The following is a 17,148-nucleotide window of genomic DNA, read 5'->3' as shown; positions in this document are numbered from 1 at the left end:
TTTCATGTTGTCTAAAACCTATATGACTTTCTGTCCACTGCATGGCACAAAGTAATATACAGTTGCTGGTACAGTTGTCGCAGAACTCATTCTTCCCTTTTGTGAAAAAAGTCTTAAACTTTTTTTGTTTTGTTTGGCATTCCTCCCAGAGGCTACCTCCGAGCGGTTGGGCTTCAGATGTGTGTGACTCAAATTCCCGGGTTTTGAGGGTATTGGTTGCGCTTCCTGCTGTCTGAGGACGGCTCAGCTAAAGATGGAGGCTCCCTTTGAGCTGGCCCCCTGGTACACCCCTCCTTATAGAGTCCTGAAATTTGGCTCGCACAACATCCTGCAGTGTCGAGCCACCCTCAGCACCCGAAGTCATTGTTGAAACAGCACGACGTTGAGGCCCCCTGTCCTCAAATGACATCCAGAACCCCCTCAGACACAGCTTCCTGCTGTGTCTTCACGAGCCCCCAATAATATGGAATATCAACACAGCTCTTTGGGCTTGCCATTAAAAAAACATCCCCAGACGCATCTCATGAGGGGAGGCCTGCGACTCGCTTGTGCATCGCGTTGGTACCAGCTCATTCATCAAACATGATTTCACAACTGTATAATTTCCGTGGCTTTGGAAAACAGAAGCAGCTGCTGTCTAGTTCTTGTTTGTCAATGGTGCTGTATGATTATGACTATTGATGTGGTTTTCTGTGTGAAAAATTGTAAATATTGACTGGCATCATTAGCAGATAAATGTGTATATAATTATAAGCATGTGAAGCATGAAAGAGTGTATGCTGTCATCTTTTGATGGATATATGGATTGACCGCAGGCAGCTAATCTACTGGCATTCATTACAGATGAACCAAATGTATTATAAATATGTTTTTATCAACTCTGGTGATGATTGATTTAATTACGAGAGAATATGAAGTAGACGTTCAGTTTAAATAGTGTTTCATTACTGGAGAAAAAAAAAAGTAAATTAACTGCTATGTGACTATGAACACAAACAGCTTTCAAATAAAACATGACTAAACAATTCTAAAAGTGTTTAAATAACTTTTAAATAACAAAAAAATATTTTAAGTATTTTAACAGTGATTATTGATTCTTAAAGCTGTCTTTTAAACTTCCAAGGTAACAGCGATAATGAGAGAATTCAAATGGCCAATAAGAAAATTCCTTTCAAATATGCCCGGCCCGTAGAGGAATGGCTTCAGGAGAAAGGTAACTTCCTCCTCTCTTTTAATTTTTTTATTTATTATTTATTTTATTTTTACCATTATCTCATTATAACTAAATAAATTTAGCTGAAGAGAAATGCATTGTATATTGTGTTGCACCAATCACATTTTTTTTCTTTTGCCTTTTCAGTGCTCATTTATCTTTGTCAGACTAAATAATATATTCATTGTTTAATGATTCTATATTGGCCTAGTAAACCTTTTATGAATGTTTTAAATTTAAACGTTAAAAGAATTTAATTAAAACATAAATATCTCTTGACTTTCTGGCTGATAGACAGGAAGGTGGACAGACAAGGTTTAGTGATTTCCCTGTTACAGACAGCAGCTTGTGGCTGGACAGGGAAGTATTATCCGGGAAGAAAACAACAGCATGATTATTGTTTTAGACATTAATTGCATATCATCAGGAATCCTCCTCATTATAATCACTGGAATTACTCAAATTAGGACTTTTTTTTTTTTTTTTTTTCTTACCGTAATCATGGAGTAATGAGGATTTCTGGACTTCCTTAAACTTGAAATTGTATGATAATGTATCCAAAATAATTATTTGGTATCGGTTTCACTTTTGTAGCCCGTTTTGTCCCATGTCCCAAGAATTAGTGATTTGTACATTAGATGGTGTTTATAATCAAGATAACTTTAAGTCTTTTCCAGTAACAAAGTCTCTATAACCTTAATATTTCAGGATACTTTCACATGTCTGTCATAAGACATTTTGTTATTTATTAATTTGGGTGATCTCTCCTCATAGAGACAATTATAGCAAAACGTACTTCAGACATCATGAGCTTGTAGCTAGACTCATTCAGGGAGACATAATGGGTCTGGTTTATAGTCTGGCCCTCCAAATGTTTACGACGTGTCTCATGGTAGTATAACCCAGAGCATTTGGGAAGGAAATGAAGCCGTAGTAATCCAGCACAGCCATCTAAGTCATTGTACCTTGGTTGGGTAGGTTAAGTGCCCAAAACAGCAATGAATCTTGTTGCTGAACGAGATATTGTGTGCATTTACTGACCCATAACCAAGAAATGTTCTGGATCTTTCTTGCATCCTCAGGGCGGCAGTTAACGATATTCAACACCCAGGCCACGATAACAATTGGTGGTTCAGACCGCAAGAGGCCATTTCAGGGCCAACTCTCCGGACTCTACTACAATGGCCTCAAAGTGCTCAACATGGCTGCTCAGGGCAACCCTAACATCAAAATCAACGGCAGTGTCCGTCTGGTGGGGGAGATTCCCGCCGCAGGTTCAGCTAGAACCACGGCTTTCCCCCCAGAGATGTCCACCACCTTTATCGAGACCACCACCACCATGTCCACCACCACCACGAGAAAACACCGAACTCCACCTACAATACAGGTACGACCCCTGACACACAAGCACAAAATCGAATGAAGGCTTCAGTTAAGGCCTCGATTTACTCACAGCAAAGTTCTTCGCTTCAGGGTATAAAGACGCTGCTGGGGGCGACGTTTAGGTGAATATGTAAATATGTACTGCGTGCTTTCCTCTCAATTACAAAAAAAGTGAGAAAACAGCAGTTAAGAAAGCATCTGATCATAGAGACTTGGATATGTTTGCACAATCTCTGCAATTCGGCACTTCAGTCAAGTTACATTACGTTTATTTGTATAGCACTTTATACAATTGATTGCTTTAAAGCAAGCCAGTGTCAGTGTCTCTATCAATTAGAACAACTTCAGTTTTTACTACAAAGCAGATATCCAGTGTGTTCATCTTGCGTCTGACCTCAACGGACTGAACAGAAGAAAACAAACAGATATGATTTCCATGTCAAAGTAGGCGGAGCCCCAGAGCATTACGTAATCTCCAAGGACCAATGGTAGTTTGAAGATGTTAACCAGCCTGAGCAAACTTTTCTGGAAAAGTTTTAGTATGTTTCGTACTCCCGAAACGAACTCCAAACAAACTTTGTTTTGGCCTGATTTTGTTTGAAGTGGTCGTCAAACCAGGTCATTCTGTATTGTGCCTTTAGTCAACTGTTAGCTGTCAGACTTGTTCTTCAGACACATTCTTAACATAATGCTGTGTTTATGCGACTTGCATGTGTTTTTGCATGCGCGTCTACGTCTCCTCGTCCTGTCTGATTTGGAAACTACACCACAAATAACATCTGGCCCAGATTTACAATTAAAAAAATGAGGACACAAATTTCTTGCAACACAACATGGAAAATAAATCTCCGGAATGGATTTTTAGGAGGTTTTCTGCACAGCTACACCTTCCATTCTGCAGAACGTCTCTGTGCTGCTGACAGCGTTGTCCTTAATTTATTACGCTTTCAGTTTGGTCTAATGATTTCCAAAGCACTTATTTGTCAGGCTTAGACCAATTTCTTCAGCTTTGAGTTTGCAGATGCAAATTGGCATTCAAATGAGAAACAATGATTGGACCATGCCCAGGTCAAGTATGTCGCATATGTGGACAGGTAAACACATTGCAACAACAATACATGGTGTCTGTGTGGGATGTCAAAGTCTAAATATGCAAAACAGAGGCTTTTGTTTCATTTAGGAGAACTCACTCAACCAGGTGTGTTTGAGTGATTTTCCAACAGTATGCAAACAACTTGCTCCAGTTAACGCAAGCACAAGCGGTGTCCACAACGTAGTTTTATTAAGGTCGAGAGCCTCTCTTTTATTTTGATGTTTTTCATAACCAACGAGAATTGTTTAGAATTCTCCACGTCCTTTAGATAAAGATACGAGAGCGGGTGCACAAAGCCTCATTCGCATGCTCTTGACAACCAAACAGAGTGCCGCCCACATAAAGTTTGACCGGGAGCCAATAAAACACTGTGGTTTGGCGAAATGCGATTAGACTGGCCATTTCATAGGCATCCTGGTACAAATTGAGCTGGTGGAAGTGATATTAAAGCCATCAGTCTCCTCTGTGTCTGAGACACATTTTGGCAAGAGACATTTGTAATCATGAAGCCCCAACAGTTGACTGCATAAAGAAAGTTTACGAGTGACTAATGCTAAGAAAATTGGGGCTGTAAATGTGTTCTTCCTACTCAGTGCATTTGTTGAATTAAAATAGTACTTTATTTTGATTAAGGAATTAAATTAGTTGAAAATCAATTGTTTATTGCCTCATAATTCACAGTAACATATATATATATATATATATATTATTTCATGGCCAATGTGTTCACCTGTCCACATATGTGACATACGTTATATACATATACGAGGAAGAAGTTACGATTGCTTTCAGTGGTGCACATTGTGCTTTTACTGTCATCATGTTAGTGAAATGTGAGATTACAGTTCTTTTCTACCTTCAGGTCACAAGATAAATGGATCTCTGTTAAGAAAGAGAGCACATCCTAAATTTAAGGATAATTTGTGCCCCAAATTCAGACCTGTGGTCTTCAAGAATCTCCCACAGATGCTAGAGGGTGCTATGTGTGGCGTCTCATTGGACAGAGAACCACGGAGATGGAAATATCCACTAACATTAAGGCTGAAGTTGACCATGTCTGACTTTAGCTGGAAACTGTAGATGCTCAGTGAAGCATTAGACCACATTCCAATCTGAGCACAAACAGGCAAAACGTATGCAAACGCTGCGGTAACGAGAGGGCGTGCGTCTGCCTGGAGCGGAGCCATGATTGAGAATAAAACTATTCTCTCTGACGCACTCTGGAAAACATCACTGCTGTGGGACTTGTTTGCCTTATGAGGCTAATAGATGTTCAAGAAAACACAAGCATGAATTGTTATCAGATCTAATGAACCAGTCACAGTTGCATATTGCGTACGAAAGGGTGAAAGATATGATGGTATTAGGATGAGTCATTTTTTTGGCGTCACCTAACATGACTGGAATTAAGCTTTTGGAAATAGATAATGATACACCCACAGTAATTTCTAACATGTTTATTTATGTATTCATTTTATAAATCCTCATCCCACGCACATTGGCCCATCTTTGGACTCATTTTTGTCACCATTCCTCTAAGACTTATGTTGCAGTGAATAGCATTTTCTGTTTAATTTTTTTGTGCCTTTTTTATTTTTCCTTTGTCACTCTGATAACTAAATATCAATAACAACAAAAAAAACATCATATGGCGAAAACTCAAAGAACCAATCATCAAAATGTTTTTAGTATTAACTGAAAATTGGCAGTACGTTGTTGAGTGATGAGTTTGAAATGAGAATGAAGAACGAATACAGCCCTCATTCACAATCTTGAGGATGAATGGAGGATTGTGGGTTCTTGAGTGGAATTGGCAGGAGGGTTCTCATTAATTCCAGTCAGTCTAGCAGGTCAACAGGCTGGAGGTCATGTTTGCTTTCTCATCTTAATTTGTGCAAACAGGATCAGTAAACAAGTGGTCTGTTACAGTTGGGGAAGTTATTTAATTGTGAACTGCAATCCCTACATGCATTGTGCTGGGATGAGAGATCTATTTTTAAGTCATTTGCGAACTGGAACAAGGTCTACGCGTTTTATTTGGCTTAATTAAGACCAGGGCTGTAGAGACTAAGCGAAGCCGGGCTTGTGTGGATCTCAGCGTAGAACTCTTTCGAGGTTTGCTTAAGTTGCTGTTCTTCAAAGAAATTCGACTGGAAGAGAAGTCTTGAGAGACAGTTCACAAGGAAAGGTTTTTCTTGTTTTAATCATGTTTAGGATAGGTGCAGAAACAAAAAAGATTAGCATAATGCGATTTCTTGGCTTTGAATGACAGAAGAACAGCTCAGCATGATGAGGTGGTTAGCTTTAGCATATCAGAAGCACAAAACATGTTGATTTTTAATAAAAGGGAAAGTAATTTCTGATAATGTTTTAAAGAAGTCTCAGCTAGGTTGTAGCCTGATTTGATGTGGAAGAAGTATCTTTATTTCATTAATGTATCTGAGATTATTCGGCAGGCTGGGATGATGGTAAACCTCAAATATGAGGGGTGTGTTTTCCTCTGGGCGTCTGAATTATTGATGTAAGGTAGGTTAATTGAGCTGCACACATTTTCATATCAGAGGGGTGGGATGATGATATTCATTTCATTTCACATCTGAAGAAGGCTGAGGGACTACAACTGGTCTCGTACGTCCTTTTGCCCTCTAATTGCAGGGATTTGGGGCATTTATGGTTGTTCCATCCCTAAATCACCAAATCCTTCTTCTTTGCTATACCTCTGAAATGTAGTACATTAAAGAACTGTGTGCCAGAGGGGATCAAACCCTTAGTGAGACACAGCAAAGGATTTTCTCTTCGAATTAGCCCACTTTCAGCAATGTTGTCATAAGTGCTTTATTTGCTTTAAACAGGATCCCCGATAGAACGATTTAATGCGCTGGGCATTAGTATGGAAATGCATATTATGGTAGTGTTGATTTTGTTAATGTTTTAGCTGTATATAAGAGCATAATGGAGTAAGACAGAGGTTGATGTACCTGTTGTAAAGATGTTGTAAAGATTAACGTTAGTGTTTAAAACAAATTGAGAGTGACTGAATAGGATACATCAAATTAATTGTAAAAGTTTTATTTGAAGCAATTTTTAAAACAGACTTGCTATTTAAATATTTTTAGGAATAGTAGAACCAAACTGCGTGAAACACAAGAATAATGAAAACAAAAAGATCATAGTCAAAGTTAATAAGATCTGATGGCTGTTAAAATCACACACAAAATCTATGTACTTATAATCCCAGTTTTACAAGCCATATTAAAGCTTTCTGTGAAGAACATTTTCACTCAAAAACAAAAACAAAACAAAAAGAATTAATGATGTCCTTTTCAATGAATCAGTGAGTCACACTGGTTAACAAGAAGGTCAGCATTATCAATGATTTATGATTTTAATGAAAGTTTGTTTGTCAGACAAACATATGGCTTATAATCATATCATTTGGACTACTTTATATTTATATGATACTTTTATGGTGCCTTTTTTGAAAGTTTCAAAGCTCCAGTCAACATTCATTGTAATATGGAAAAGAGCGACCAGGACATTATTCAAATTTCTCCTTTTTCCATAGAAGAAAGAATGAGTCATACGGGATGATGACAGAATTTTAGATTTTGATGTGAACTATCCCAATAATGCAATTTAATGATTTGAAAGCCTGCTTAATCGATTTAGAGATTAATCAATACTGAATGCACAAATTCTTTTAGCACAGTGAATGCAGATCTGGTCTTCATATGTTTCTACTGCATCTGTTTATAAGTTGTAAAACACTGAATCTATGTAAGATACGTATGGGGCCAATTCCAGGGAATGTTATCTGTCACCGTGCATCTGCTGCGCACAGCAGCTAGCATCTCTTGCTGTGTTGTTGCTGGGAGGACATGTCGAGAAACAAACAAATTACTGCAATGTTGTGATGTACCTCACAGAAACAACATGATTTTTTTTTCAGATTTAATTAAGCCGCCGCACTGGGACCCTCGTAATTGTCCACAATGGGAACAACTAATGGATATTTTTGCATATTAATTGCTTCCTCGTGAAGTGTAGAGTTAACAGAGGCTTAGCCGTTTTGGACTACAGCTTCTAATTATCACATAAGTGAACAGATTTGAGCTTAAATCTAAATGAAAAAGTTTAAACGAAAAAACATATGATGACTTTTACTATGTATGCATATGTTTAGAAAACACAAAAACAATGTGCTAAGGTACACCCAGTATGCTTCAAATCCAAACTAAAAGACATTCACTTTCTTCTGCATGAGAGCTGGCAGACAGTTCAGGGGTTAACCGCATGATCCACTGAGACAGAAAAAATACTGTCAGCAACAGGAGTTGCTGCACTACCACAATAAAGAGTAATATTTCTCCAGAGTTGTGTTTAGAATCCAATTATATGGAGGTTGGAGGCGGCCGACAGACCGCTGTGGTGCAGAGGACTGATACGTTTCAGAAGGTGCTGACGAGCCACGTGGGGATGGGATATTACGCGTGGGTAGACGTCGCTATCCCTAAGAGACGGCGGCCTTGATTTATTGAAATGCGCATCAGCCATAGTTAAAAGGGCCAAAGCCATGGGAGCTGTATCAAGGAGCTCCTTAGGTAGATGGAGTCTAATCTCTTGGACACGGTAGTGTATTGAAATGTGAATCGAGTTTCACTTTACTCCAATTTATTTCCTCTTGAGGCATGATACCAAATAAAAGTAACAAACAAGGGACGCTACTGGGAACCGACAAGTTTGAATAACAGTAGCAGTAGCATTTAGGTTGCATTTCCACAAAGATTCACCTCTTTATTGCACCTCATTTCCTGTGTGATTTGGTAATAGATATTTAGAAGCGCTTTTTTGTGAATGTACAGGATTACAGCTGTACTTTAATCCAATGGAAATAGAAAATAGAACATTTTACTTTCACTTGCTGAAAATACAAATTAACACTGTAAAAAAAGTCCACCTATTTCAACTGAAAAACTTTAGTCGCTGCCTCAAATTTATCACAGTAGTCATTTGTCACAGTGAATGAAATTAATGTAGTTAATGATAAATATCATTTTTATTTGAAAGACCCCTTGTGGTGAACATCAAGTTTTTAATGTTATTTATTAATATTATGTCTATGTGGTGTTTTTAATATGCTTTAAGACAAACCATGTGCAAATTCAGCACCATTGCTGAGTATTTTCTACTTAAAACTGCAGTACAAAAAAAAAAAAAAAAAGCTCTCAAAAATGCAGTTTGAAATCGCTGGTGTTTCTTACATCACAAACTACCTTGTAGCCAATCCTGTCAACTTGTGGGCGGGCTTTAGCATATCATTAGCTGTGACCGCTCTGAAGCAGGGAAGTCTCAAGAGAAGCCAGATATGAAAAATCGGGTACATTTAGCAATATAGAGGGTGAATTGATGTATATTACATATGATGTATATTATATGATGTATATTATGATGTTATGATGAACTATATGCCTTTCTCCACTGACGTTCTAAGTTGTTCAAAGCATTTGTAAGAATGCTGATTTTTGAGATGGTGAATGGGAACATGGTTTGTGTAACATTAGCCACACATTATTAGCTGTTTTATAACATAGTCAAGCCAAAGGCTAATCAGATTAATTACCGTTATGTGTCCTATGTTGAAGAGAATGATACATAAAATGCATTACCATTCTGATACATCGACTTGTAAACTAACCTGTAAGAGTGAATGGAGGCAGAGCTAATTTGCATATTCATGAATCCGTGTATACTTTATGAAGCAAAGGTAGAGCTATATTCAAGCTATTTTAAGGCATGAATAAAAAAAATCACAGGAAAAAAAATAATTATGCCATTTTGGCGATTAAAGATGAGTTTTAAAGGATAAAATTATTGACTACAGGGGGACTTTAAAGATGTTCTTTGTTTATATTTGATAAATAATTTATAATTATTATAATTAATTCGAATAATATTTTTATGATAAATCATTTTAATTAATTTGATCACATATTAATTTGATTATAATTGAAAAATATTTGTAATAGTTTTAAAAATATTGAAGGAAAAAATTTTACCCAGTTTTTATACTTTCTTTTTTCTCTCTCTCTTTTTTTTTAAACTCTGTTCTCTAAAGGGCATTTTATGCATGCAAGGTGCTGTACAAATACAATTCAAATACAATATTCAGGAAAAATCTTCTCATGAGGACACATTCCTCATATTCTAATATCAAGGTGTCTGGGTAATGAAATCAGGCATCGGACATGCTGTCTGAACCCAATGTTCCTGTGCCATTGCTCCGTCTTCTGCCTCTATCATTTTCGTCTTCTCCAGACATTACCACACACACCTCTCTATCTCCCAAGACTGTTTCCATCCCCTCTTCAAATTAAACAGGCACGCCATTATAAAAGACAGCACTTTAGATTTGAATCTATAATTGAAACAAACTGTGTATTGCTTTCTAATTTTAGCGAGGACACAAAGAGGAGTGCTCAGGGAGATAGTTTGTCATAAGGTCCCATGCGACCTTGCCCTCCTCAGCCAGAAAGTGATTAAAGATAAGGAGCGAGACCATTCCCGTGTAAACAGGAAGATGAACGGTGGCTGTTTGAAAGCTCTAGCGTTAGCTCGGGACGATTATAGTTTGCTGTGCAGTAGCCTACAAAAAAAAAGTCATGAGTACAAAACAAAATGAAGTGTTCTGGACTGAGTCCTTGCTGCAGGCCATGGTGCAAATAGGTAGTGAGCAAAGTGAGCTTAGAAAGATCTGTAAATCAATAACCAGGTGAAATGCAAAGGGAGGAATAGAAATGGAAAGATGTTCAGTGAAGGATGCATTTACATTTTCATTCAGCTATGAGAATGAATGTTTAAAATATTCTGAATGCTAAAATAATGTCTGAATAATGTACTTAAACACAGATACTGGATGTGTAGTTCACCTATAGTTAATCTTACCATTCATATATTCAAATCAAAGAGCACTCAAATTGATAAACTGATGAAATATTTTATCCTTTCAGTTGACGATCCCTCGTTTTGTCTCAGGGCTAAGCAATGTCCTCTCATCATATAGATACGTCCCTGTTATCGCTCAGGCCTTTTTCTTGGAGAAAACACGATGTGCGATAAGATGTCAGATGGTTGTCATCAGAGAGGTGGAACTCTCTGAATCGTTCTGAAACTGATCTTCTCCCTTCTTATTGATTCCGTTTGTAATACAAGCTGTTCACTCCTTGTACTGCCAAAGTGGAGATAGACACGATAGCATCAAGACTAGAGAAACCCACAGGAGGGATGAAAGAAGATGATTATCTGAAGACCAGAGTCAGCATACTTTTGTTTTAATGTCTGCTTTTGTCAAGATTCTTTTTTGAAGTGACATGGAATAATTTGGGGTTCATAGGGACGAAAAAAGACTAGATATTTTCTTTTATCTTAATTGCATAGTAAGTGGAACCGTTATCTTAACTGTTGATCACCTGAAGAGGCTTGATATACAGGCATGGCTAGAGCACTTTGATTCATGCAGTTGTTTAGCATTCATTTTCAGATCTATTTGTCATATTAAAGGAAAAGTAAGATTAGATGAGTCTTGGGTAAGCTCGTCCTCTAAGCTGTTAGTAAGCACTATGTATTGCCGTGTGACAATATATTTAGATGGTCTTTATATTTAGTTCCCACCACATACAGATTATGTCAATGTGTTTTCTTTTTAGGCAAAAAGAAAAAAAGTTGGTTTGTGTGTCAAAGCAAATTTAGCAGGAATAAAGATTACCATTGCATTTTTTAAAGAACTGTTTTCTCTTCTAGTATATTTTAAAATGTAATTTATTCCTGTAGTGTCAAAGCTGATTTTTCAGCATCATTACTCTAGTCTTCAGTGTCACATGATCCTTCAGAAATCATTCTAATATGATTTGCTGCTTAAGAAACATTTCTTCTTATTATCAATGTTGAAAACAGTGCTGCTTAATATTTTTGTGAAAACTGATCATTTTATTTCAGGATTCTTTGATGAATAGAAATTATTTGAGATAGAAATCTTTTGTAACATTATACAAGTCTTTAGTGTAACTTGTGATCAATTTATTGCATCCCTGCTTAATAAAATAATTAACTTCTTCAAAAAAATTTAAACATTTCTGACCCCAGACCTTTGAACATTTATGTATATCATGTATGTTGATGAATTGCTAACAGTTAAGCCATTTAATTATTTTGCTAAAGATTAGCCATTTATTATTAAATCAATTATAATGATTTCTTCTCATCTTATTCAAAATGTAAACACATGTATTCCCCACTAATTCAACTTACCTCTTGACATGACACCTCTTCTTACCTAGAAGATAATTTATGTAAAAAGTGGCTCAACTTACCCTATTCTACTGTATGTAAATGCTTTGATTTTCTAAACCGACTCTAAACATGTTTGTTTGCAAACTTTTTCAAACCAGGACAGATGTTAAATTGTTAAAACAAAACAATTTTTTTTTTTACAAAGTTTATGTTTAGACATAATTGTATTTTTTATAAGCAAAAATGTCTCTTTCAGCTCAGTATTATGAAATCAGCATCAGCTTTGATCATTAACTCTGTTCCCAGTGGTTGTGACATCAGAATTAGTTCTTTTCCCAGTCATTGAGTCATGAGTTTTTTCCCCCCTACTGATTGTGACATCAGAATTAGTTATTTTCCCATTGTGTAGCAAAGTTCGTTGATAAGGGAAGAAGGAGGCGGGAACCATCGAACGTTTAAACACTTTCATTATACACAAACACAAAACTAAAGTAAATGCGGCAGCACATCACGGGCGACTGCCACACACACATAAACAAAACATAACAAAAATAATCAGGCCTGATCCTCTTTCATCCTTCACTGTCGTCACTCCTCCTTTTATGCTTCCGTAGCTCCTTTGTGAGATGGTGCGGCGCTTATTATCAATCGCCAGCGGCCTCGCACCGTTCTGTCACGGCTCTCGGCCTCGTCCTCCTTGCCACACTGATTGTGACATCAGAATTAGTTCTGTTCAGTGATTATGACATCAGAATCACTTTAGTTTTCACTGATTGTGACATCAGCGTTAGCTCGGTTCCCAGTGATCCATGCTAAATCTCGGCATCAAACATGTTGACCACACCACGTCTTAAATCAAAATAGAGGCATAAAAACATGACAAGAGGAAATTCCTAAATCTCAAAGATTATTCCAGCATCAGCACTTTCCTTGGTGCTGTATAATCGATTCGAATTGAGGGGCTCCTGTGAAATGAATGATCTGGCTTCTGTTTGGACCGTAAATCACACGCTTGCTCCTACTGTATATCTACAGGATTTACATGCACAGACTTAGGATACGCTGATCCACTGCTATGTGCATTATGACTTTGCAGTACTTTTGCAGATTTTGTATACGGGCCCTAGCCTGGGAAAACCCAGACAACTTCCGGCAAATTTAGATTTGCTCTGCAAGTAGTCTGGCAAAGAGCTCATTCAAGCCCATTTCTAATCCGTCGAAATCGCGGCACCAATCAGAAATGTTAGGGCAGGCTTTACACAATGACGATTGCTCTGATTGGTTTTAGGTCTATCCAATTGCGCCCAGAGGCATTTGAGCGACGTCCGTTGGTGAAGCGCATCAACTTTTAAATGCATTATTATATTCAAATTGCAAACATGAGGACAGTCTCCATGAAAGACCCACTGGCAGATGAACGTGCTACTATATTTCTCTCCGAAACGGTAGGAAATTAAATTAGATTTAATAGAGGATTTTAACTGTGACAAGATGGTTGACAGGGCAGTTTACGTGACAGGATGCACGCGACAGATCCGTCCGATAAAGATGACGAAGTAGTATGTCCCAAAGCTTGCCTACTTTTTTGCTACACATTCAAAAGTAAATACCTTTTCTTCACAAAAAGAGTACATACTTTTATGGCGTAGTGTAACTTACATATGCTGCGAATTAGGACGCAGCATATGGCTTTACACAATGACGATCGCTCTGATTGGTTTTAGGTCGATCCAATTGCGCCCAGAGGCATTTGAGCGACGTCCGTTGGTGACGCCCCTTTGGAAATGAGTTATTAATGAAGCTTTGCCAGACCATAACTCAGTTACTACTGAGAATGGTCTGGTTTTAACCAGGCTATACGGGCCCCTTAATCATAAAAAAATATCGTGTATGAGAGAACTATTTTCCATTCTGTATTTTTTTCTTCTTCATTTTTTTCTATATTTGACATAATATTTCAACCATTGTTAACAGTTTAGCACTGAGTGAAGATGGCAGGTTTTGCTGGGCTGCGCATTACTTGATAATAGGCTTTCAGTGTTAATGTATTTAAGTCTGTCCGTGTGTTCATACTGCAGTTCTTTCAGTGTTATTAATGAAATGTCCTGTATTGTTCACAACATGCTCTCTGACCTCAATTAAATCACCCTGCGAGACAAGCCAAATGGAATCAAATGAATCAATAGAAAAAGGTAATTTGGGGGTCTAGGGGTCAGCAGCACTAAATCTGTGAAGCTTTTCATCAAGCACTGAGACTATTTAGCTTTTACACATCAGAAATGTTTATACTTACAAAAAAATGCTTCGTATTATGTCACTAATTTATGCAAGACTGTCAGCACAGTAATTTAAGGTGAAGAAAAGTGCAATGAATTTGGCGTGTGACCCCTTTTAGCTCTTAAAGAGATTTTTTTTTTCAAAAGCTTGCTAGTGCCATTTTTCTAAGTAGCCTATGTTAATAACAAGGGTGTTTGAGTCAAAATGTATGGCATTCTTTGAATTCAAAATTAGCATGTTGTTTTAGATTTATTTGGTCACATTCTTGCTGTTTTTTGAGATACACTGTACAAATGCCAAGAAAAATTGTTCTGTGCCAGTTTTAGTGTCCTTACTGTCAGCGGTGACTACTGAATCCATTTATTCTTCCACGCAGCTAAATTTGCCTATACAGCCGCATAAAGTGATATCAGCTCTTCCTATCAACTAAGCCACATTTTCAAGGACATCATTCACCTCAAATGAAATCTTGCATGCACATGAACAGTAGAGAACTTTGTTCAGTTCGGGCACTGATAGACAGATTTTCAAATTACTCCCCATCCGTTTACGCCCTGTTTGTCCTCTGATGCAGAGCATTTTTGATATTAGAAGGCTTTGAGTAGACCCTGTGTAATCGCATCTCCGAAAAGACCATATTCTTGCATTTTCATAAACATCCTTAGGGTTTCCAGAATAACCAAATTTGCCTGAATTGAGATGCTGGACTCTTCTGCCGTGTAGTTCCCTCCTGCTTTCTGTACCCAGCAGGACACTGGAGCGGCTCACCCGGGCTGTCAGTTATCTTTGAGCAGAGCCGTGGTAAATATCCTGCATTGATTAAGCAGATTTGCATAGGCAAAGCAAGCCTCGAGGCAAAGAGTTGAATGCTAACCAACATCCACAATGTCACAGACCCAAAATACCATCTCGCCCTGCAGCTGCAAGGGTATTCTGCCATAAGTAGGCAAAGAATGTAATCAGACTGCTGGGCACTGTGGAGGAAGTGGCCTGGATTTTGCCAAGCCATGCCACATTTGCCAGAACAGTGATTTTTATATTGCTGGGTGATTATTCAATTACAGGGACTTTTCTGTCTGTTAAATTCTGTTTCCATTAGCCTATATGGTAAGTTTTAATTATTTTTATTGTTACTCTTTAATTATTTGTCCCTTATTTTTAAGAAATGTTCTATCTCTATTTTGGTTTTAGTTTAGTATTATGCATACTATTATAGCATGTATTAATTTTTAGCTTTTATTTGTATATTTTCAGTTTTCATTTTAGTTTTAGTTTTTTTTTAATTTTGAGTCATTTTGTTGTGCTTCTGTCTCTTTTATTTGTTTTTATATATATTTCTACTCAGCTTTAAATTTGTTTTATTAATTTTAGTAGGCTACTTATTTTGTTTGTTTTTTGTTAGTTTTTTTTTTTCATCTAATTTTGATATTTGAATTTATTTAGGCTTTATTTCCTTTAACAAAAAATATTTGTAATAGTTTTAGTTAGCATAGTTAACAACCCTGTTTTGGACCTGCCCACTGTCCAGACTTTTTAACTTACCTTTAATGTATAGTGTTAAAATTAGAGAATTCCATTTTGCACCATTGGGAATCCCACTTTGAACTTTGCACCTAGAAATTTTAGAAAATGTTATTGTTTAATTCATGTGCTATTTATGTGAATAATTTGTGTTTTTGAATAACAAAGACTTACAGTACCAAATACTACTGTTATTTTATTTATTTTTTTACATTATAAAATATATGAAGAGTTCAGATGCAAAAGCCTCTAAGTGCCATCTGAAAATTTCTTCTAGAATGATCATTTTTATCAAGCTCGTATATTTAAATTCAGTAATTTCACTTAAATGACAATTAATAGGTAATTTTCATTGCCATTTAAGTGAATTTACTGAACTTAAATATACAAACTTGATAAAAATGATCATTCTAGAAGAAAATTTCAGATGGCACTTAGAGGCTTTTGCATCTGAATTCTTCATATATTAAAAAAGGTTTTATGCTATTGTATAGGGACCACAAACTGATTTATGATTTACATTATGACTTTTAAGTAGCTTTAGATGTTATTCCAAAAGTGATTTGGTCAGTATTAGAGAATTTGAATGTGGTTCTACAATGATGCTAGCCTCATTCCTGTCCTCCTAATTTTATAGTCTGGTTTCAGGCCACTTATGTGTGAACAGCTTTTCACATCACTTTACTCTGATTGAAATTGTAACATACCAGGGATATTTTTGTATTCCTGCAGACTAGCTAGATTTTATACAATACAATCTTTGATAACAGTCACAATGTGTTTATCTCAGAGGGTGTGCTGTCCACAACAATCAAAGGATCAGGACTGCAGAGCTTTAAGCTCTCTCTCTCTCTCTCTCTCTCTCTCTCTCTCTCTCTCTCTCTCTCTCTCTCTCTCTCTCTCTCTCTCTCTCTCTCTCTCTCTCGGAATGAAATATGTATGTACAATGAGAGCTTTAAATGTTAAAACCACTATGTATCTATACAGTGGGGTTTTCAAAAACGTAAGACAAAAATCTCACTAAAATGTTAGCATTTTCACTAAAATGCTTCTGTTTTACCAATGTGATCTCATGAGAATACGTGTGTATTTTTACGTAAAGTGTAATTCTACCATACGTACATTTACTTACGTTTTATACACACAGAAACGTATAATACTGACGTATTTACAGCACTAAAACGTAACATATTTACGTATTAACAGCACAAAAACGTAAATTATTTACATATGAACAACTCTACCGACGTACATATTTGTATGTTTTATTATTATTTATGCATATTTAAATCGTGGCATTAATGTTTTGACTCTGTTGCATTCAAATGTCTTATCAATTAGCCTACGTTTTCAGTCGCATTTATTAAATGCAGTT

At 36.8% G+C, this 17,148-nt stretch overlaps 1 protein-coding gene across 21 annotated transcripts in view; it reads left to right on the top strand.

Moving 5' to 3' along the window:
• The window catches only part of nrxn3a (neurexin 3a), a 285,254-nt gene that overhangs the window by 248,099 nt on the left and 20,007 nt on the right, over positions 1-17,148 (top strand). For all 21 annotated transcript variants that reach the window (XR_014603916.1, XR_014603917.1, XR_014603918.1 and 18 more), the window contains 2 exons: positions 1,124-1,213; positions 2,296-2,600. Coding sequence is in view for 16 of the 21 variants with exons in the window: in XM_084096195.1 (XP_083952321.1) it covers positions 1,124-1,213; positions 2,296-2,600 (395 nt within the window). In the remaining 5 variants the exon portion in view is untranslated. The remainder of the gene's footprint in view (positions 1-1,123; positions 1,214-2,295; positions 2,601-17,148) is intronic.

The sequence above is a fragment of the Abramis brama genome (assembly GCF_963993115.1).
Source record: "Abramis brama genome assembly, chromosome: 21".
In the NCBI taxonomy this organism is placed as follows: Eukaryota; Metazoa; Chordata; class Actinopteri; order Cypriniformes; family Leuciscidae; genus Abramis; species Abramis brama.
The sequence above is the reverse complement of the archived record's forward strand: the minus strand, read 5'-3'. Positions and strand labels throughout refer to the sequence as shown.